We start from the raw sequence: 16,054 nt of genomic DNA on the forward strand, positions 1-16,054 counted from the left end.
TATATATATATATATATATATATATATATATATATATATATATATATATATATATATATATATATATATATATATATATATATATATATATATATATATATATATATATATATATATATATATATATATATATATATATATATATATATATATATATATATATATATGCACTTATGTCTTTGTTTAATAAGTGCCACAAACAAACAAATGAGCAAATGAATACATAAATGGAAAAGAAAGAAAGTAGAAAGCAGTACCTAGCTACGGAAGTGATATCTAAAAACCCAAATATTAAAGACTGGGTGACAACTTTCTGAAGTAACTTTCTAATAACTACTTTTAGTATACTATTTCATTGATAAAGAGTAATTTTCTGTATATTATAACACATCCATCTATGTATGAAACTTCTTCCAATAATTTTGCAAGCTTTCCTAGGTGCCATATATTCCGTTTGAACTGAGTAAATTTCCTAATCCGTCGAATGTACAAAATTCACTCATTATTTCCAGCGTCAAAATTTCCTTACCTTTTGGTAAAGTAAAATATTCTCCTGTCCACTGTGCTCGAGCTCCCTACTCAGTGGATGTTGCTTTACCTTAACTTTAGATAAAAGTAAGATCAGTGGCCATAGCGAGCAACCTCTTAGTCATTTCACACACACCCTATGACCCTGAGAGAAGAAGAGTAAGAAAACCGCATCTGAGTGATAACTACCCAAAGGGATATTCTCTGAGAGGAAGAGTGAGGCTACTATTGTTCATCAGTGTAGGGTGCCTGAGCCAGGCTAGTCTACTCGGATTATTCCCGTTGAATGCAATGCTATCACCACTCAAGACTAGCCTTGCACAGGTACACAGTCACTTTCGCTCTGTCAGGGCTAGACTCGCAACTTGTATTCAGTAATCTGATGGCTGACTAATTTCTTCTATAGCAAAGATCTTGACAAAAAGCTAGTTGAAATTAACTAATGAGAGAGAGAGAGAGAGAGAGAGAGAGAGAGAGAGAGAGAGAGAGAGAGAGCAAATCTAAAAACCAACGATTATTGTGAAACAATCGTATTCCCGCATGCACGTACATATTTACGGTGCTAGGGCATTTCGCTACTGGACCCTTCGTATCCAGACATTTCACTACTGGGCACCTCGCTGCTGGACAGTTCGTTACTAGGACCCTTCGCTACTAGGACAATACGTTACCAAAAACTATATTTGCCTTGTTTGTTAAATCGGTGTGGATTCATTTTTTTATTGGTATTGTAACATAGATGTTAATAATAATAATAATAATAATAATATAATAATAATAATAATAATAATAATAATAATAATAATAATAATTGTATATACTAACACAAATGAGAAAAAATCCTCAGTTATAATTCATCATTTATTTACTTGCTAGTATCACTTACAATGTACTGTATGTATCATAAAATCAAAATGTCGTAAAATAAAGAAGTGTTAAAAGAAAGTGACTTTAATTTCTGTACTAATTAAAGTTTCAAGTTATGGGCGACAGCTTGAAGAAAATTCACAAACCTTATTTTTTTTTTTCTTGGAGGCTGGGTAACCGCAGTTTATTTGTATTATATTATATTTTCGTTCTCGTTAGTGCTTCCTCGTTTTCTAAGGCATCAATAAGTTCCCATATGTTAGGGTGTGAGCTTGTAACTGACATTCTGAGGGAGCTATGAAACTTCTCTAAGTTATTATTTGTCCTTGGCGTTTCATTGATTGTCCTTTCGTACACATTCCACGAATCTATAGGAAACAGGGGATCTAGTCTTCTCCTCCTAGATCCACGGCCTCGTTCACCACCAATATAATTTGTAGCGAAGTAAGAAACAATTTCTTTTGGGATTTCGTTATCATCAATTAACTCTTCAAATCCTTCGACAACGTCGTTTTTGGGTAAAAATGCCAGTGTTGGGAAACACCGCACTTTCAAACTAAAGTCGTCGTCTTCATGGTATCGCCCCTTGTATGAAATAAACAGCAGGTAACTCCCGTTTCTTGAAAAACAGTCTTCAGGGAATTTAAGACTGCTTTTTCAAAATCAATCACAATATGATCTGGCTCATAATTTTATACAAGCTCTGTAATTATAGAAAAGAAGAGTGGCCTCGTTTTTGTAAGTGGCCTTGGAACGCTATGTCTTTATTTTGTCAGAAGGTATATAACTGGTAGTATATTATTGGACAACGCTTGAATGTTCCATCGCCTGTCCATACTTTAAAGTTTTTCAAATCCCTTAACCCATCTTCAGATGCAAATATTAAAATCCTCTCAAGATCATCTTCACCACTATTATATTGCAGAAATAACGGCCCATTACTTAGTTGGCGTAATCTTCAGGAATCAGATAACCTTGCCATGTTTTTGGGATTGAGGACATTTATTTTCCTTTTGCCTCTAACGGCGTATATTACGGCTTCAATTTGATGCAGAAGGGAGTTCAGCTACAGCACATTCATGCAAATTTTTCAATTCAGTAGCAAGCAAAGTACGAGAGGAGTCCTGGGTTTCAAGTGCTTCCTCTTTTATTCGGTTTTGGGCAAATTTTGCACTGACAAATGATGCTGTGGTGGTGTGATTATGCTCACCAGCTACCTCTATTATCACGTAATTTTCCTCATCTATGTTTGGGTGCACTCTTGCTTTACATCTCCTATTTTCACACATCTAATATTGTTTTGTTCCGTCACTATTTTGCTTTTGTTTATCATATATATAATTCAAATCATCCACTAACTTGATTTGTTTTCTTCTGGATGTAATCGTCCTCGGCATCTTGACTGACTAAGGGTTCAAAAACTTTTTAAAAAAGGACTTGTTGGATGGTAAATAAAATAAGATGGATAAAAGATATAATTACAATAACAAGCTATTGAGTACTCAAGCTGTATTTGGTGGTTCGTAAATGAAACAAGATAGATGGATGGTATAATTACATTAACAAGGTATTCAGTATTTAAATAATTATACAGGTAGCGCATTGTCCTAGTAGCGAAGGGTCCTAGTAACGAACTATCCAGCAACGGAGCGTCCGGTAACGAAATGTCTGGATACGAACGGTCCAGTAGCGAACTGTCCGGACACTTACATTTACACTCACCGATTCCAAACCTTTTTAGACGACCAGACAGCCGTTGTTATGCGTCTATTTACTGCAGAGCCTGAGGCCAGGTTAATTTCTTCACCTATTCAGAATTCAAACTTTTCAAACGATCAAAATAAAACTGCTTTCATGGCTCGCCAAAACACTAACACAATTAATATAGAAAAGTTAAATTGAAAATACTATTTGCCTAAAACTATTGCGGCACTGCGTTCAATCTCGATATGGAAGATTTTTTTTTTTTGTGTTGCATCACGCATCATAAATATATAGAATAGCCATTCTTCGGGCCATTTCTATCATGCATCAGAAATTGTGTTCGCCTACAATTCTAAATGATAGCTGAAATGTGAAAATAGGGACTTTTACGACCTTACAATCTCAAATGTATGAAAAGCACAGGTTGCATTTTCCTTGATACGAGCAAATATTTCATTAGACCGCACTTCATCTCTTTTAAACTCAGTTCATATTTTGAAATAGATTCCCTGGTGGGAGCCCTGGGTAGAGGTAGGGTTGTGGAAGGATCCCGTTAAATTTCCCTTTAAATTTGGAATTATGTTAGGATAGAAAGAGCGAAGTGGAAGTCAATAATCAAAGTCCTGTGGCACTCTCGAAGTTCAAACCACTCAAAAATGAGTCACACCTTAATCTCGATTCATACTTGTAACATAAGCCACACTCTAAAATGAAGCTTTTCTCAGAGCTTATGTCATCCTCACGGCTCAAGTCCCGATCAAAATGAAAATTCGAAGCTCACGTCACACTAATTTAAAATAAGTGTTCAATGCCTAAATCTCAACCAAGGCTAAAATCTCCCTGATTACTTGATGTTCATTACTCATTCAAAGTAGAAACACACTCAAAGCTTAGGTCACCCTATTTAGAAGTTATACTTGGCGTTCATGTCATGCTTGAGGTGCAAGGTAATATTAAGATGGGTCTTTTGTTTTAACGGGATCACGTGATTTGTTTACAAACAAAAGCGATTGTTCACGGGCCGAGTGACGTCACTCGAACAAACACATGACTCTTGTAAAGGCTCGTACTGTGCGAAAGTCAGGCTCCTCAACACAAGAGTCACAAATGCCCTGCTGATCACCTTGTGAATCAGAAAAAACAGAGCATTCAGGAGAGGTTGTAATTCAAATCCCTTTCAATAAGTAGAAGACCATCCCGTACATGAAGCAGAAATCGCGTTTAGCTGAAGCCATATTTAATCATGTTCGATGTTAAAGTGCTCCCATTTTAAAAGTTCTACTCAAGCCATACGTCTTATTGGATATGAAAATAATTCCGAACTAAATCCATATTTGAGGCCCTGTTCGTAGTAGAACTTCAAGACGTCATAATTTAAAATCACACTCAATATACTCAGTTCCCAGCTCATGCTAGGATACAAGTCCCTCTTGATTGATGTTATACTTAATGTCAGGTCATTTTTGAGATACAAGACAGTAATATGCACTGAGGTCACATGTGATGCTTAATTCATACTTGAAGCTCAAGTCAGCCTTATTTGAGGTAACAATCAAAGACTAGGTCATACTCAAAGTACAAATCCCTCTTAACTAAGATGAAATAAAATCTTAAGTCGTACTCAAATTTGAAGTCATCCTAATTTGAAGTCACTCTTAAAGCACAAGACAGTATCACATTTCAGGTGACTCCAAATTAAAGTTATACGGAAAAGATCAAGTATAACTCAAAGTTAAAGTTACCCTATATTGACAATCACACTTAAAGTCATATTATGCTCAAAACTCAAATCAGCCTATTATGAAGTGATATTCATTTCCTATGTCATACTGAAAACCCAGGGCTCTAAGTCATTCTCGAACCTTCAGTAAAGCTCAAAGAATTCTTACTCAAAAGCCCAAGTGATACTCGAGCTTACTCTATAAAACTAAAAAAACTTTCAAGACAAACTCGATATATAAAATATTTAGAATTTTAGCCTCAATACAGGCCGAAAATCAGTAAATGTTAAAGGAATCATTTTCCTTTGATCAACTATCTGCCCGAGTGACAGCTTTAAGCTCTTTTTAACTATTGCAACTCACATTTCACAATATTTCCATCATTTTCTAATCATCAAAACACAAAGCAGATCCAGTTCACTTTTTGAAGGCTTTCACTTATCACTCCATGAAGACAGAAATAAGTTAACACAAGGTATTGTCAATTCTCAGGTTCACAGTATCGCTAATGTACAGCACATTATGGAGTGGTAGCTGGGATCAAGTTTGATAAATATCTTCCTTGAGGTTGAATTTATCATTTAATCTTTCTAGTTACAATAATGACCGAACAGATATGGATCTGAGACATGTCTCTGAGACACTTCCTGTACATTTAAGACTGATTAAAAGCAATAAGATTTGCATGATCATATTATCTTTTTTTTTTATGAATCAGTTCTTTCAAATGACGACTAAAAGCAACAAATACTAATTCCGTGGGTTTCTTGCCTATCAAAAGGATAGCCACCATAATTCTTGACAATAAACATCGTAAAACTGAGCTGCTCGGGAATATGCGTGGCTCATGGATATTTGCATAAATATTTGACATAAAAGTTCCTGCGCCATAAATGTAAATAACAATGGTCTTGCATTTGCATGCCAAGTGAAATGTGGACTGCTCCATTTTTGGCTTGAATTATTTAACTGCATAAGCTGTCATTTTTCTTTTGCCGGTGGCAAAACTATTTTCCTAAATTACGACTGTTCAGCCCTTTTTACGTCATCCCAGCTTGGTCTGTACTTCTACTTAAAAAACGCTGCGTGACGTCATGTTTGAAATTTTTTATTCTAAAAGAGTATCTCTTTTCTTTTTTTAGTTTTGAAGGTGGAATTTTCCTTATTGTGGTCGTTTAAACACGACACATACCAGTACTACTACACTTCCTTTACTGATATATGATTTTTATGTAGTAATTATTTTATCACTGCACGATTTACCTCGCATCCGTCCCTGGTCTGAATAATTAAATGCCTAAATTCTACAATTTTTCAAAATGAGAGATTTACACAAAAATATTATTTCATCCGGACGAATCTGAGCTGTCAATCTCAAAAAGAATTTTACTCACACAACTAGCACGTTAATTGCAGTTACTTCCTAATCAGCTTCACCCTGAAAACTCCAAGCGAATAAGAATGAACTACATTAAACTTTTGGATCACATTCTTTTATTATTTCTTTTGAAAGGATTTCCTATTGATAAAACACAATACGGGACTGGGACAACGTCAGATTGTTCTTCATCTTCGATATCTATCGAGAAATGAGTTCCATTGTGAATTCATTGTCGTTGGAATGATATAAAACAGCCACATTTTTCTTTATTTTGTGGTTAAAACGACCTTTTAAAATACAAGTCTGTCTATTGTTCAGCTAACTGTAAACTGAAGCGACCACGTAAAATAAAGTTATAATTCGAACAGTATGATATTTATCTAACAATAAGATCATTTCATCGTGTATACATACACACACACACACACACACGTATATATATATATATATATATATATATATATATATATATATATATATATATATATATATATATATATATATATATATATATATATATATATATATGGGGCCTCGATGGCTCGGTTGGTAGAAGCAGCAACCTCAGACTTCATAGAAGTCTATGGCGAGGGTTCAATCCCCGCAGCCGACTGGTCAGAGAGGTGGACACTTTGCTATCCGTGTAGACACCCCGGGATTACGTATGTAATCAACGGATAGGTTTGCTGAAAGCAAATGGGTGTTACAGATTAATACACACATAAACAAAGTCATTCCAACACCTTCAAAAACATAACAGACACCTCACACGTCTCGAACTGTCAACCTACTCGCCCAGTTCTCCTCGCTGCTGGGAGAAAGGGAGCTGGGGATTTGGTAACATGTACACATTCGCTACCGGGGTCTAAGCGATGTCAGGCAGGGCAGCCGATCGAGGCTACGGCCTACCCCACCGCCAAATCAAAGTCCTTCAAAAGAAGGCATCGTGCTTACCCCATATAATAATGGGAAAAATGCACGTTAAAGACGAAGAAGAAGAAGATATATATATATATATATATATATATATATATATATATATATATATATATATATATATATATATATATATATATATATATATATATATATATATATATATATATATATATATATATATATATATATATATATACATATATATATATATATTGTGACTGCCCGCCATCTAGTGAGTGCAAAACTCACTAAATATGTATATTTGTAATACCTCCTAAGTTTCTTCTTTAAAGTCCCTGTTCTGTCACTCCTTAAAATTACCTTGTTTCCTCCCTCTTCCTTAATGGGGAGAGGAATTTCAGCTCGTATCGTGTACATACCTATTTTGTCAGTGATCATATTATTATTATTATTATTATTCGTGTATTTGCGTATTGGTGTTATTCATTATTTATTATTATTTTAATAGTGTCAAGTTGTAAGAAGTTTATTCATATAATTATTTTTCTTATTTTGGTGTTGGGAAGTTTAATTATAATCATAAAAATCGTTCAAGTGTTTCTATAACCGGCATATTGACTATAATACATTCAGTGCTTATTTTATTTGAACAGTGGAGCAGTGTGCAGTGTTGGTATCAGTATAACAATTATACATAAAGGGCTGAAACAGATATATTTTTTTTTTTTGGTGATATATTTTTGTTTATATATGTAAGTTGTTGTGGTGTACTGCAGGTCACCATTTCTTTAGCCTTTGTCACCAAGGTTAGGTACACTTCACAGCTTGGCTTCCTGGTTTGACAGTTGAGTATTAAGAAATTTGCGCTGGTCAAATTAAGGGCCGTGACATATATGGGGGCCTGACCGGGATCTGTTTCTTCAGTGTGTAACCTGATACCCATCTGAACACTCCTGCACGTAAGACTCCAATTATTGTGCGTAAGTTTATTTATATTGATTTTTCATATTTCCTACGGTATGTACATGGTATCTCCTCTCCTGCTCCGTGAGCTCTCTAGGCATCTGTATTTTGGAGGAAATATCGGCAGCGTATTTTGTTAGTCGTTAGGGATCGGCAGTTGAGCCTGCCATCATTTAAGCCCGCCCCATCATACGAGCCACCCTTACGGACACATCTGGCTGCGACATCGGACGTCCTCATTTTTTTTTCTCGTCCACCCGTTGTATTTACGCCTTCCTCGTCCGTCGGATCGTCTAAGATCCATCGTGATCAGCGTCCTTAATTGCGTTATTTGTACTTTGTGAAGTCTTTAACTTCATGGATAGCTGGGCACCCATCATTTATATTTTGTCTCTTAACTCTGTTAAACGTTTATAATTTTGTACTTTGTATTTCCGCGACCTCTACTAGTACGGTAGTTTCGCTCAGCATTATTGGTACTTCGTGAGTGACTTGTTCACTTTGCCACTACCTCTATTTACGTCCGCGAACGCTGCTAGTACGGTAGTTTTCGCTCATCACTACCGATACCTCGCGAGTGACTTTGTTCATTTTGCCACTACCTTTATTCATCATTGGCATAAAGATATTTTTGAACGTTAACGAGTGGTACTCGTAGTTTGGCTGTCTTAGGATTATATCGTGCTTATGTAGTTTTGTATAGTTTACAAGCTTCTCGTTATATATTAGATAGTTGTTCATAGTTTACAGTCAATTTGTGTTAGTTTCTTGTGATCAGTAAACATATGAAATATATTTTTGTGATTGCTAGTATTATGGTGCTTGAGTGCTCTTATTGCCGAACAGTTGCTTAGTTTGTGATTTTTGCATTGAAAATTTGAATACCTTGTTGGATAGGTTGACAATTTGTCAGAATCAGATAAAATTGTCTAGCATAATCATAAGCATTATCTTTGCTCCTCTTGTGTATCAGCTTAAGTATCTAGTTTTCATCAGGGTTTCATAGTTTCCTCAGTCCTCTATAAACGTTCTTTTTGAAGTTTATAGTACTTGTTCCATATAATAAGTTTTAGTAAGTATTCAGTCATAACTTTTACTTTCCATAATGTTCAATGTAGAGAAATTTTTGTCTACTCCTAAAACCGAACTTCTAACCTTGCGTTATGCGAAGAAGCAGGAATTGCTGATCATTGCTAAACATTGGAATATAACTGTAGATCCATCTCATGTCAAAGCCCGATTAATTAATGATATTCTGCAGTTCCTTATTCAGAAGAAAGCAGTTGATGAAGGCGATGAAGACGTGGAAGATCTACGAAGTCTTACAGGAGCAATTGCAACGCCTTCTGTTGATCCAGAAATGGAGAAATTGAAACTGCAAATGCAAGTACTACAGTTGCAACGTCAAACAGAAGCTGAAAAAATCAAAGCAGAAGCGAGAAGCCTAGAGTTACACCATCAAGCGGAAGAAGCGAAACTTGCTCTAGAACTAGAACATCAACGACAGCTCAATGAGTTAGAAATAGAAAGGGAAACCAAAAGGGCTTCTATTCTCCTAAAGACTAAACAAGATGAAAAGCAAATTCCTGATCCATTTGACCTTATAAAGGCAACCAAACTAGTACCAGAGTTCAATGAACGTGACCCTGAAGTCTTCTTTAAAACTTTCGAGGACACTGCCGCAACTTTAAACTGGCCTAAAGATAAGTGGGTTCTCCTCATCCGAAACCATCTTAAGGGTAAGGCATCTTTTGTTGCTTCTCAGTTATTAACTAACAAAGATTATGATTCTATTAAGAAAGCTATATTGGATGCCTATGCCATTACTGTTGAGGGATATCGGCAAAACTTCCGAAACTCCTTCAAAAGTGCTTCACAGACATTTGTAGAGTTCTGCGAACTGAAGATCCGGCAATTGAATAAATGGTTAAGTAAGGCAGAAGTGCAAGATTTTGACTCCTTTAAAAACTTAATTGTGTTAGAGGAATTAATCAGGAAGCTACCTTTAAATATAGCCACACACATAATGGATAAAGGCGAAACCAATGCACTGAAAGCTGCTAGCATTGCTGATGATTTTGCACTAATCCATAAATACAAACCTTCACAGTCCAAATCTGTATCCTCTCATAAATCTTATAAATATTCTTCACAGGTGTGTTCGTACTGCAAGAAGGAAGGTCATGATATTCAGCACTGCCCCTTGCCTCAATGTAAAAGATCTGACAGTGTGAAATCTGCCACCAGCAAACCTGAACAACCTTCCTCGAGAACTAATCAATCCCATCAAAAGACTCTCCATGTAGCAATTCCAAAACAAGAGGAAGATCCATTCAAAGCATTTACCTGCGCAGGGTCATTAAATGGTATACCTGTTGAGTGTTTAAGGGACACAGGTTCTACTCAGACAATTGTGAGCGTGACCAAAGATCTACCACTGGAACTAACTAATGAGTACATCACAGTTACAGATTTAACTACCAGCACCACTTTACCCTTAGCTAAGGTAAGGTTATGTTGTCCTTATTTTGACGGTGATACTGTCGTTGCAGTAACTGACAAACAATTACCTCATTCGTCAGTGCAAGTAATCTTGGGTAACGACCTTGCTGGGTCAAAGGTACTTGACACAAATCTGATTATCACTGATCCACAGATCATTTTTAATAAAGAAAATACGGACAAACAGCCTACCAATGAAGCAGAGATAGTACAAGTTGCTACCAGGTCAGCCCGAGAAGACGAAAAAGCAAACCTAGATAAGCAAAATAGAACTACAGCGGCACTAGACATCATCGATATCCATAAAGATGATTTCAAATATCATCAGAGGGCAGATCCCAGCTTAGCAGTTTGCTGGAAGAAAGTCTCAGACATTAATGATTTATCCAAAACTCCTTGTTTTTATCAGGATAAAGATTTTCTTTTTCGCCTTTTCAGACCATCCAAATCTCCGTCCACCCATACATGGCTAGATCAACATCAACTTGTTGTACCTTCGGTCTTCCGAAAGTCATTGCTGGACTTGGCTCACTCCACCGAATCTCATTTGGGAATTCACAAAACTTTCGACAGATTGGCTGAGAACTTCTTCTGGCCAGGAATGAAGAAAGATGTGAAGGATTTCGTTCAACAGTGCCATCATTGTCAGGTCACCGGTAAGCCCAATGAGTCCATTCCACCTGCTCCTCTCCAACCCATTCCAGTGCCAAAAAATCCATTTGATAAAGTAATCATAGATTGCGTAGGGCCATTACCAAAAACTCGAAGGGGAAATGAATATTTATTAACAGTATTATGTCCTACCACTAGATATCCTCTAGCAATACCCATAAAAAATATCCATGCAAAAACGATCATTGGACAGCTACTTAAAGTTTTTACCACCTTTGGGTTTCCTAAAGAACTCCAATGTGATCAAGGGACCAACTTCACCAGCAATCTTTTCAGGCAAGCAATGGCAGAATTCAGCATTCGTAATGTGTATGCCACAACATATCACCCACAGACTAATGGGGCCCTGGAACGTGTCCATCAAACGATAAAGAGCTTACTAAGGAAGTACATAAGTGAGACTTCAAAGACTTGGGATGAGGAACTAGATCTACTCACGTATATCTTGCGAAGTGTCCCTAATGACTCTACTGGTATATCCCCATTTGAGCTAATGTTCGGCAGAAAGCCCAGAACAACCTTAAGTATGGTCAAAGAGGATATCATAAACAAAAAGATAGAAACAGTCTCCAGCGTTTCCTCTTACCTAAGTGACCTCAAAGAGAAACTATTAAATATGTACAATTTTGCATTTAACAATATTTCAATTTCACAGAATAAGATGCAGAGATTGTATGATCGGAAAGCTAAGGTGAGGTCCTTCCAGCCAGGTGAACGAGTACTGATCTACCATCCAATTGCAGGAGCACCTCTTCAAGAGAGATATATTGGGCCATACGAAGTTATTCATAGACATGGTAAGGTAACCTACCTCATTAGTACTCCAGACCGTAAGAAAAATCACAACTAGTACATGTAAATCTGTTAAAATCCTACCATGGTCCTACTCCAGTAATTGGTCACCTAGTATCTTCTGACTGCCATAAAGAAAATTGGAACAACCTTGCCAGAAAGTGGATTCTGACTCCTCTAATGAAGATAACTTACTTTCATGGAAGGACTGTACAAACAGTGAGATATTAAATTCATTAAACTCTTTCTTAAATCAGTTGGAGCCTTCTCAAAAACAGGAACTAACTTCACTTTTACTTTCTTTTTCCTGAAGTGTGCTCAGACCAACCCCAGGACTGTACCATTATCAGTCATGACATCATGCTAGAACCAGGTGCTGTTCCCATACGCCAACCATTTTACCGTGTGGTAGGAAAAAGCTGGAGATATTGCGCCAAGAAGTAAAGTATTTACTTGATAATAACTTAGCAGAACCTAGTCTGTCTCCATGGGCGTCTCCATGCATACTGGTACCTAAACCTAATGGACAGTATAGAATGTGTACAGATTATAGGAAAGTCAACAACATCACAATAAAGGATTCTTACCCTCTTCCCAGGATATCTGACATTCTTGATAACATTGGAAATGCTAAATATCTAACTAAAATAGACCTCCTTAAAGGATATTACCAAGTCCCTCTTACTAATAAAGCTAAAGAAATATCTTCATTCATAACCCCTTTTGGGTTGTATTCTTACAGGGTCATGCCTTTCGGCCTCTGCAATGCTCCAGCCACCTTCCAGAGGTTGATGTCAGAGGTGATTAGAGATCTTGATAACACCTACGTCTACATGGATGATTTAGTTGTTGCCACGAACACCTGGTCTGAACATCTGGATGCTATAAAGAAACTTTTCAACGGTTATCCACGGCTCGGTTAACCATAAATCTAGCTAAAAGTTCCTTTTGTTTAGGAAGGTAACATATCTTGGGCATGTTATTGGAAATGGTAAGGTTATGCCTAAATGTACAAATGTACAGACTATTTTAGACTTTCCTCAGCCAACCACCCGTAAGCAATTAAAATCTTTTCTTGGGATGGTTTCTTATTACTCAAAATTCATCAAAAACTTTTCCAACATAACTGCTCCTTTGTACTCATTAACATCTCCTAAAATTAACTTTGAATGGACTAGAGAACATACCTGTATATTTGATCAACTTAAATCAGTTATGACATCTTCACCCATACTTCAAACGCCTAACTTTAATAAACCCTTTTATCTACATGTAGATGCTTCCGGAACTGGCTTTGGGGGGGTCTTGATGCAGCAACATCAAAGTTCTTTGGCCACACCTCCTCCGCCTCTGCATCATCTCATGCCCATTGCCTATTACTCGGGGTACTTCAAAGGAGCCCAGACACGATGGGCAACAATTGAGAAGGAGCTTTATGCCATAATCGCTGCTCTTCTCCACTTCAAACCGTATCTGGAGGGCAACCAGCACGTGATCATATACACAGATCACAACCCATTGATCTTCCTGGATCGAGCGAAATTGAAGAATAATAAGCTTCTACGATGGTCGTACATCCTCTCCGAATTCAACATTAAACTGCAAGCCATTCGGGGTCCACAAAATATATTGGCAGATACTCTCTCCAGGATACCTCAAACTACATCCTAATCTGAACATGACTTGCGGCCTGTCATGCGCTACTCTCTTCAGTTGCTCCACTTCGTAGAGCCCTCTCAGTGGGGGGGGAATGTGACTGCCCGCCATCTAGTGAGTGCAAAACTCACTAAATATGTATATTTGTAATACCTCCTAAGTTTCTTCTTTAAAGTCCCTGTTCTGTCACTCCTTAAAATTACCTTGTTTCCTCCCTCTTCCTTAATGGGGAGAGGAATTTCAGCTTGTATCGTGTACATACCTATTTTGTCAGTGATCATATTATTATTATTATTATTATTATTATTCGTGTATTTGCGTATTGGTGTTATTCATTATTTATTATTATTTTAATAGTGTCAAGTTGTAAGAAGTTTATTCATATAATTATTTTTCTTATTTTGGTGTTGGGAAGTTTAATTATAATCATAAAAATCGTTCAAGTGTTTCTATAACCGGCATATTGACTATAATACATTCAGTGCTTATTTTATTTGAACAGTGGAGCAGTGTGCAGTGTTGGTATCAGTATAACAATTATACATGAAGGGCTGAAACAGATATATTTTTTTGGTGATATATTTTTTTTATATATGTAAGTTGTTGTGGTGTACTGCAGGTCATCATTTCTTTAGCCTTTGTCACCAAGGTTAGGTACACTTCACAGCTTGGCTTCCTGGTTTGACAGTTGAGTATTAAGAAATTTGCGCTGGTCAAATTAAGGGTTGTGACATATATATATATATATATATATATATATATATATATATATATATATATATATATATATATATATATATATATATATATATATGTGTGTGTGTGTGTGTGTGTGTGTGTGTGTGTGTGTGCGTGTGTGTGTGTGTGTGTGTGTGTGCGTGTGTGTGTGTGTAACTGATCACGGGTATCCCACGTCCTGAAATCTTCAGCCTAGAACTCTTCGATTTCATATAAAACTTTCAAGAGGCATTTTTGTTTTCAGTTCTGTCTTAGGTATCACACTAATATTGCTTTCATTCCGCTTTCTAATTACAAAATTCTTTGACGATTCGTTATCTATAAATTCCCCGAATTTTCTATCATACTGTCAGCAAGTAGCAAAAAACTATTGGAAATTTATTTTTTGAACTATTTAGATTGAGCTTGTTTATGCCTAAAGGCAGGCTTTTAGTGTGGTAAAATACTGAACAAAATAAACCAAATAGAAACCAAAAGAAAGCTGTAACTGTATGCGGACAACGTTTTTTCTCTGAGTAAACTCGCTTGTTCTATCAGAAGGTGGCTTTGTATATAATTTTTCCCTTTGTGTTTTTCCTCATTTGCCTGAGATGAAAAAGCTGACTGATTTTTTTTTCCCTTTTAATGAAAGAGAATAGATTACCTTTCACTTCAAAATTCTTATTTCGTTTAATCTGTTCTTGTTTTTTGCAATTTTTTTGTTATTTATTCTTTATATTTTTGCAATAACTAAGCAAGATAAGGACACAAGTGTTTAACTCTTACTACTATCTATTAACAAGTAAACCAGATAATTATGCAAGCACACATAAATGCAAAACGGAGGCCAATAAATTCAGTAATATATGCTGACCTTCTGGCAGTAATTGCTCTTGCCTTAAGGGATATCTATGCATTTTTTCCTAAACCTTTGCGTAGTTTGTGAGACTTTAGTTAATGAATGTCTGGGGAAAAAGAAATAGTCTGTGCATTTGCGGAACATTAAAGAGAAGAGGGCGATTCAGTAATAAAGCACAATTATAAGGATGACCGGCCGCGTCATTACAAGGGCTAATCGACCACAGGTGGGTAGAATAAAGATCCGTCTATATTTCTAAAATTATTAAGAAGCTTTTCTTTTTCGAAGGTCATTCCAGCGTTTCTAGAATTATTAAAATACAGAGGTTTATTTATGCAAGCATTAACAAACAACATTGTCTAGTGAATATATTTCATATTAACTGTTATTGTTTATCAATGTTGTGATATGAAACTTAGATGATAGGTATGCGTGTCTGAATTAGAAAAAAACTGCCTTTCAGAGAGAGAGAGAGAGAGAGAGAGAGAGAGAGAGAGAGAGAGAGAGAGAGAGAGAGAGAGAGAGAGAGAGAGAGAGAGGAGAGAGAGAGAGAGAGAAAAACTTACAAAGTGTCTTAAGGGATCTAAAAGAATTAACATGAACCACTTTATTCATCTAGCTATGCATTAAGATCTTTCTTTTCCTTTGCATCATTCACACCATCAACCATCCTTTTTAAGTCTTTCCTCCTCACTCATAACACTTCCAAATTACAACTCATATCAACAACGTCTTGACCTCCATTGTTTTCTGTAGAGGATCTTAGTGATAAATTTCAGATTATCATCTGTA

General features: G+C 36.3%; 1 protein-coding gene across 1 annotated transcript; it reads left to right on the plus strand.

The window, feature by feature from the left end:
* The first annotated feature begins 7,363 nt into the window (after positions 1-7,363).
* LOC136849668 (uncharacterized) lies at positions 7,364-14,378 on the plus strand. The gene is made up of 2 exons (XM_067122998.1): positions 7,364-11,222; positions 13,307-14,378. The coding sequence occupies exons 1-2, from the start codon at positions 9,170-9,172 to the stop codon at positions 13,699-13,701; spliced, it is 2,448 nt and encodes an 815-aa protein (XP_066979099.1). The 5' UTR covers positions 7,364-9,169; the 3' UTR covers positions 13,702-14,378.
* Positions 14,379-16,054: the final 1,676 nt, after the last annotated feature.

The sequence above is a fragment of the Macrobrachium rosenbergii genome, chromosome 21 (genome assembly GCF_040412425.1).
Source record: "Macrobrachium rosenbergii isolate ZJJX-2024 chromosome 21, ASM4041242v1, whole genome shotgun sequence".
Classification (NCBI taxonomy): Eukaryota; Metazoa; Arthropoda; class Malacostraca; order Decapoda; family Palaemonidae; genus Macrobrachium; species Macrobrachium rosenbergii.

Excerpts from the sequence above, each read along its gene's own strand:
- LOC136849668 (XM_067122998.1), top strand. The coding sequence starts at position 9,170 with ATGTTCAATGTAGAGAAATTTTTGTCTACTCCTAAAACCGAACTTCTA. Across the intron at positions 11,223-13,306 it reads CCATCATTGTCAGGTCACCG|ATGCTTCCGGAACTGGCTTT; the intron begins GTAAGCCCAATG and ends ATCTACATGTAG.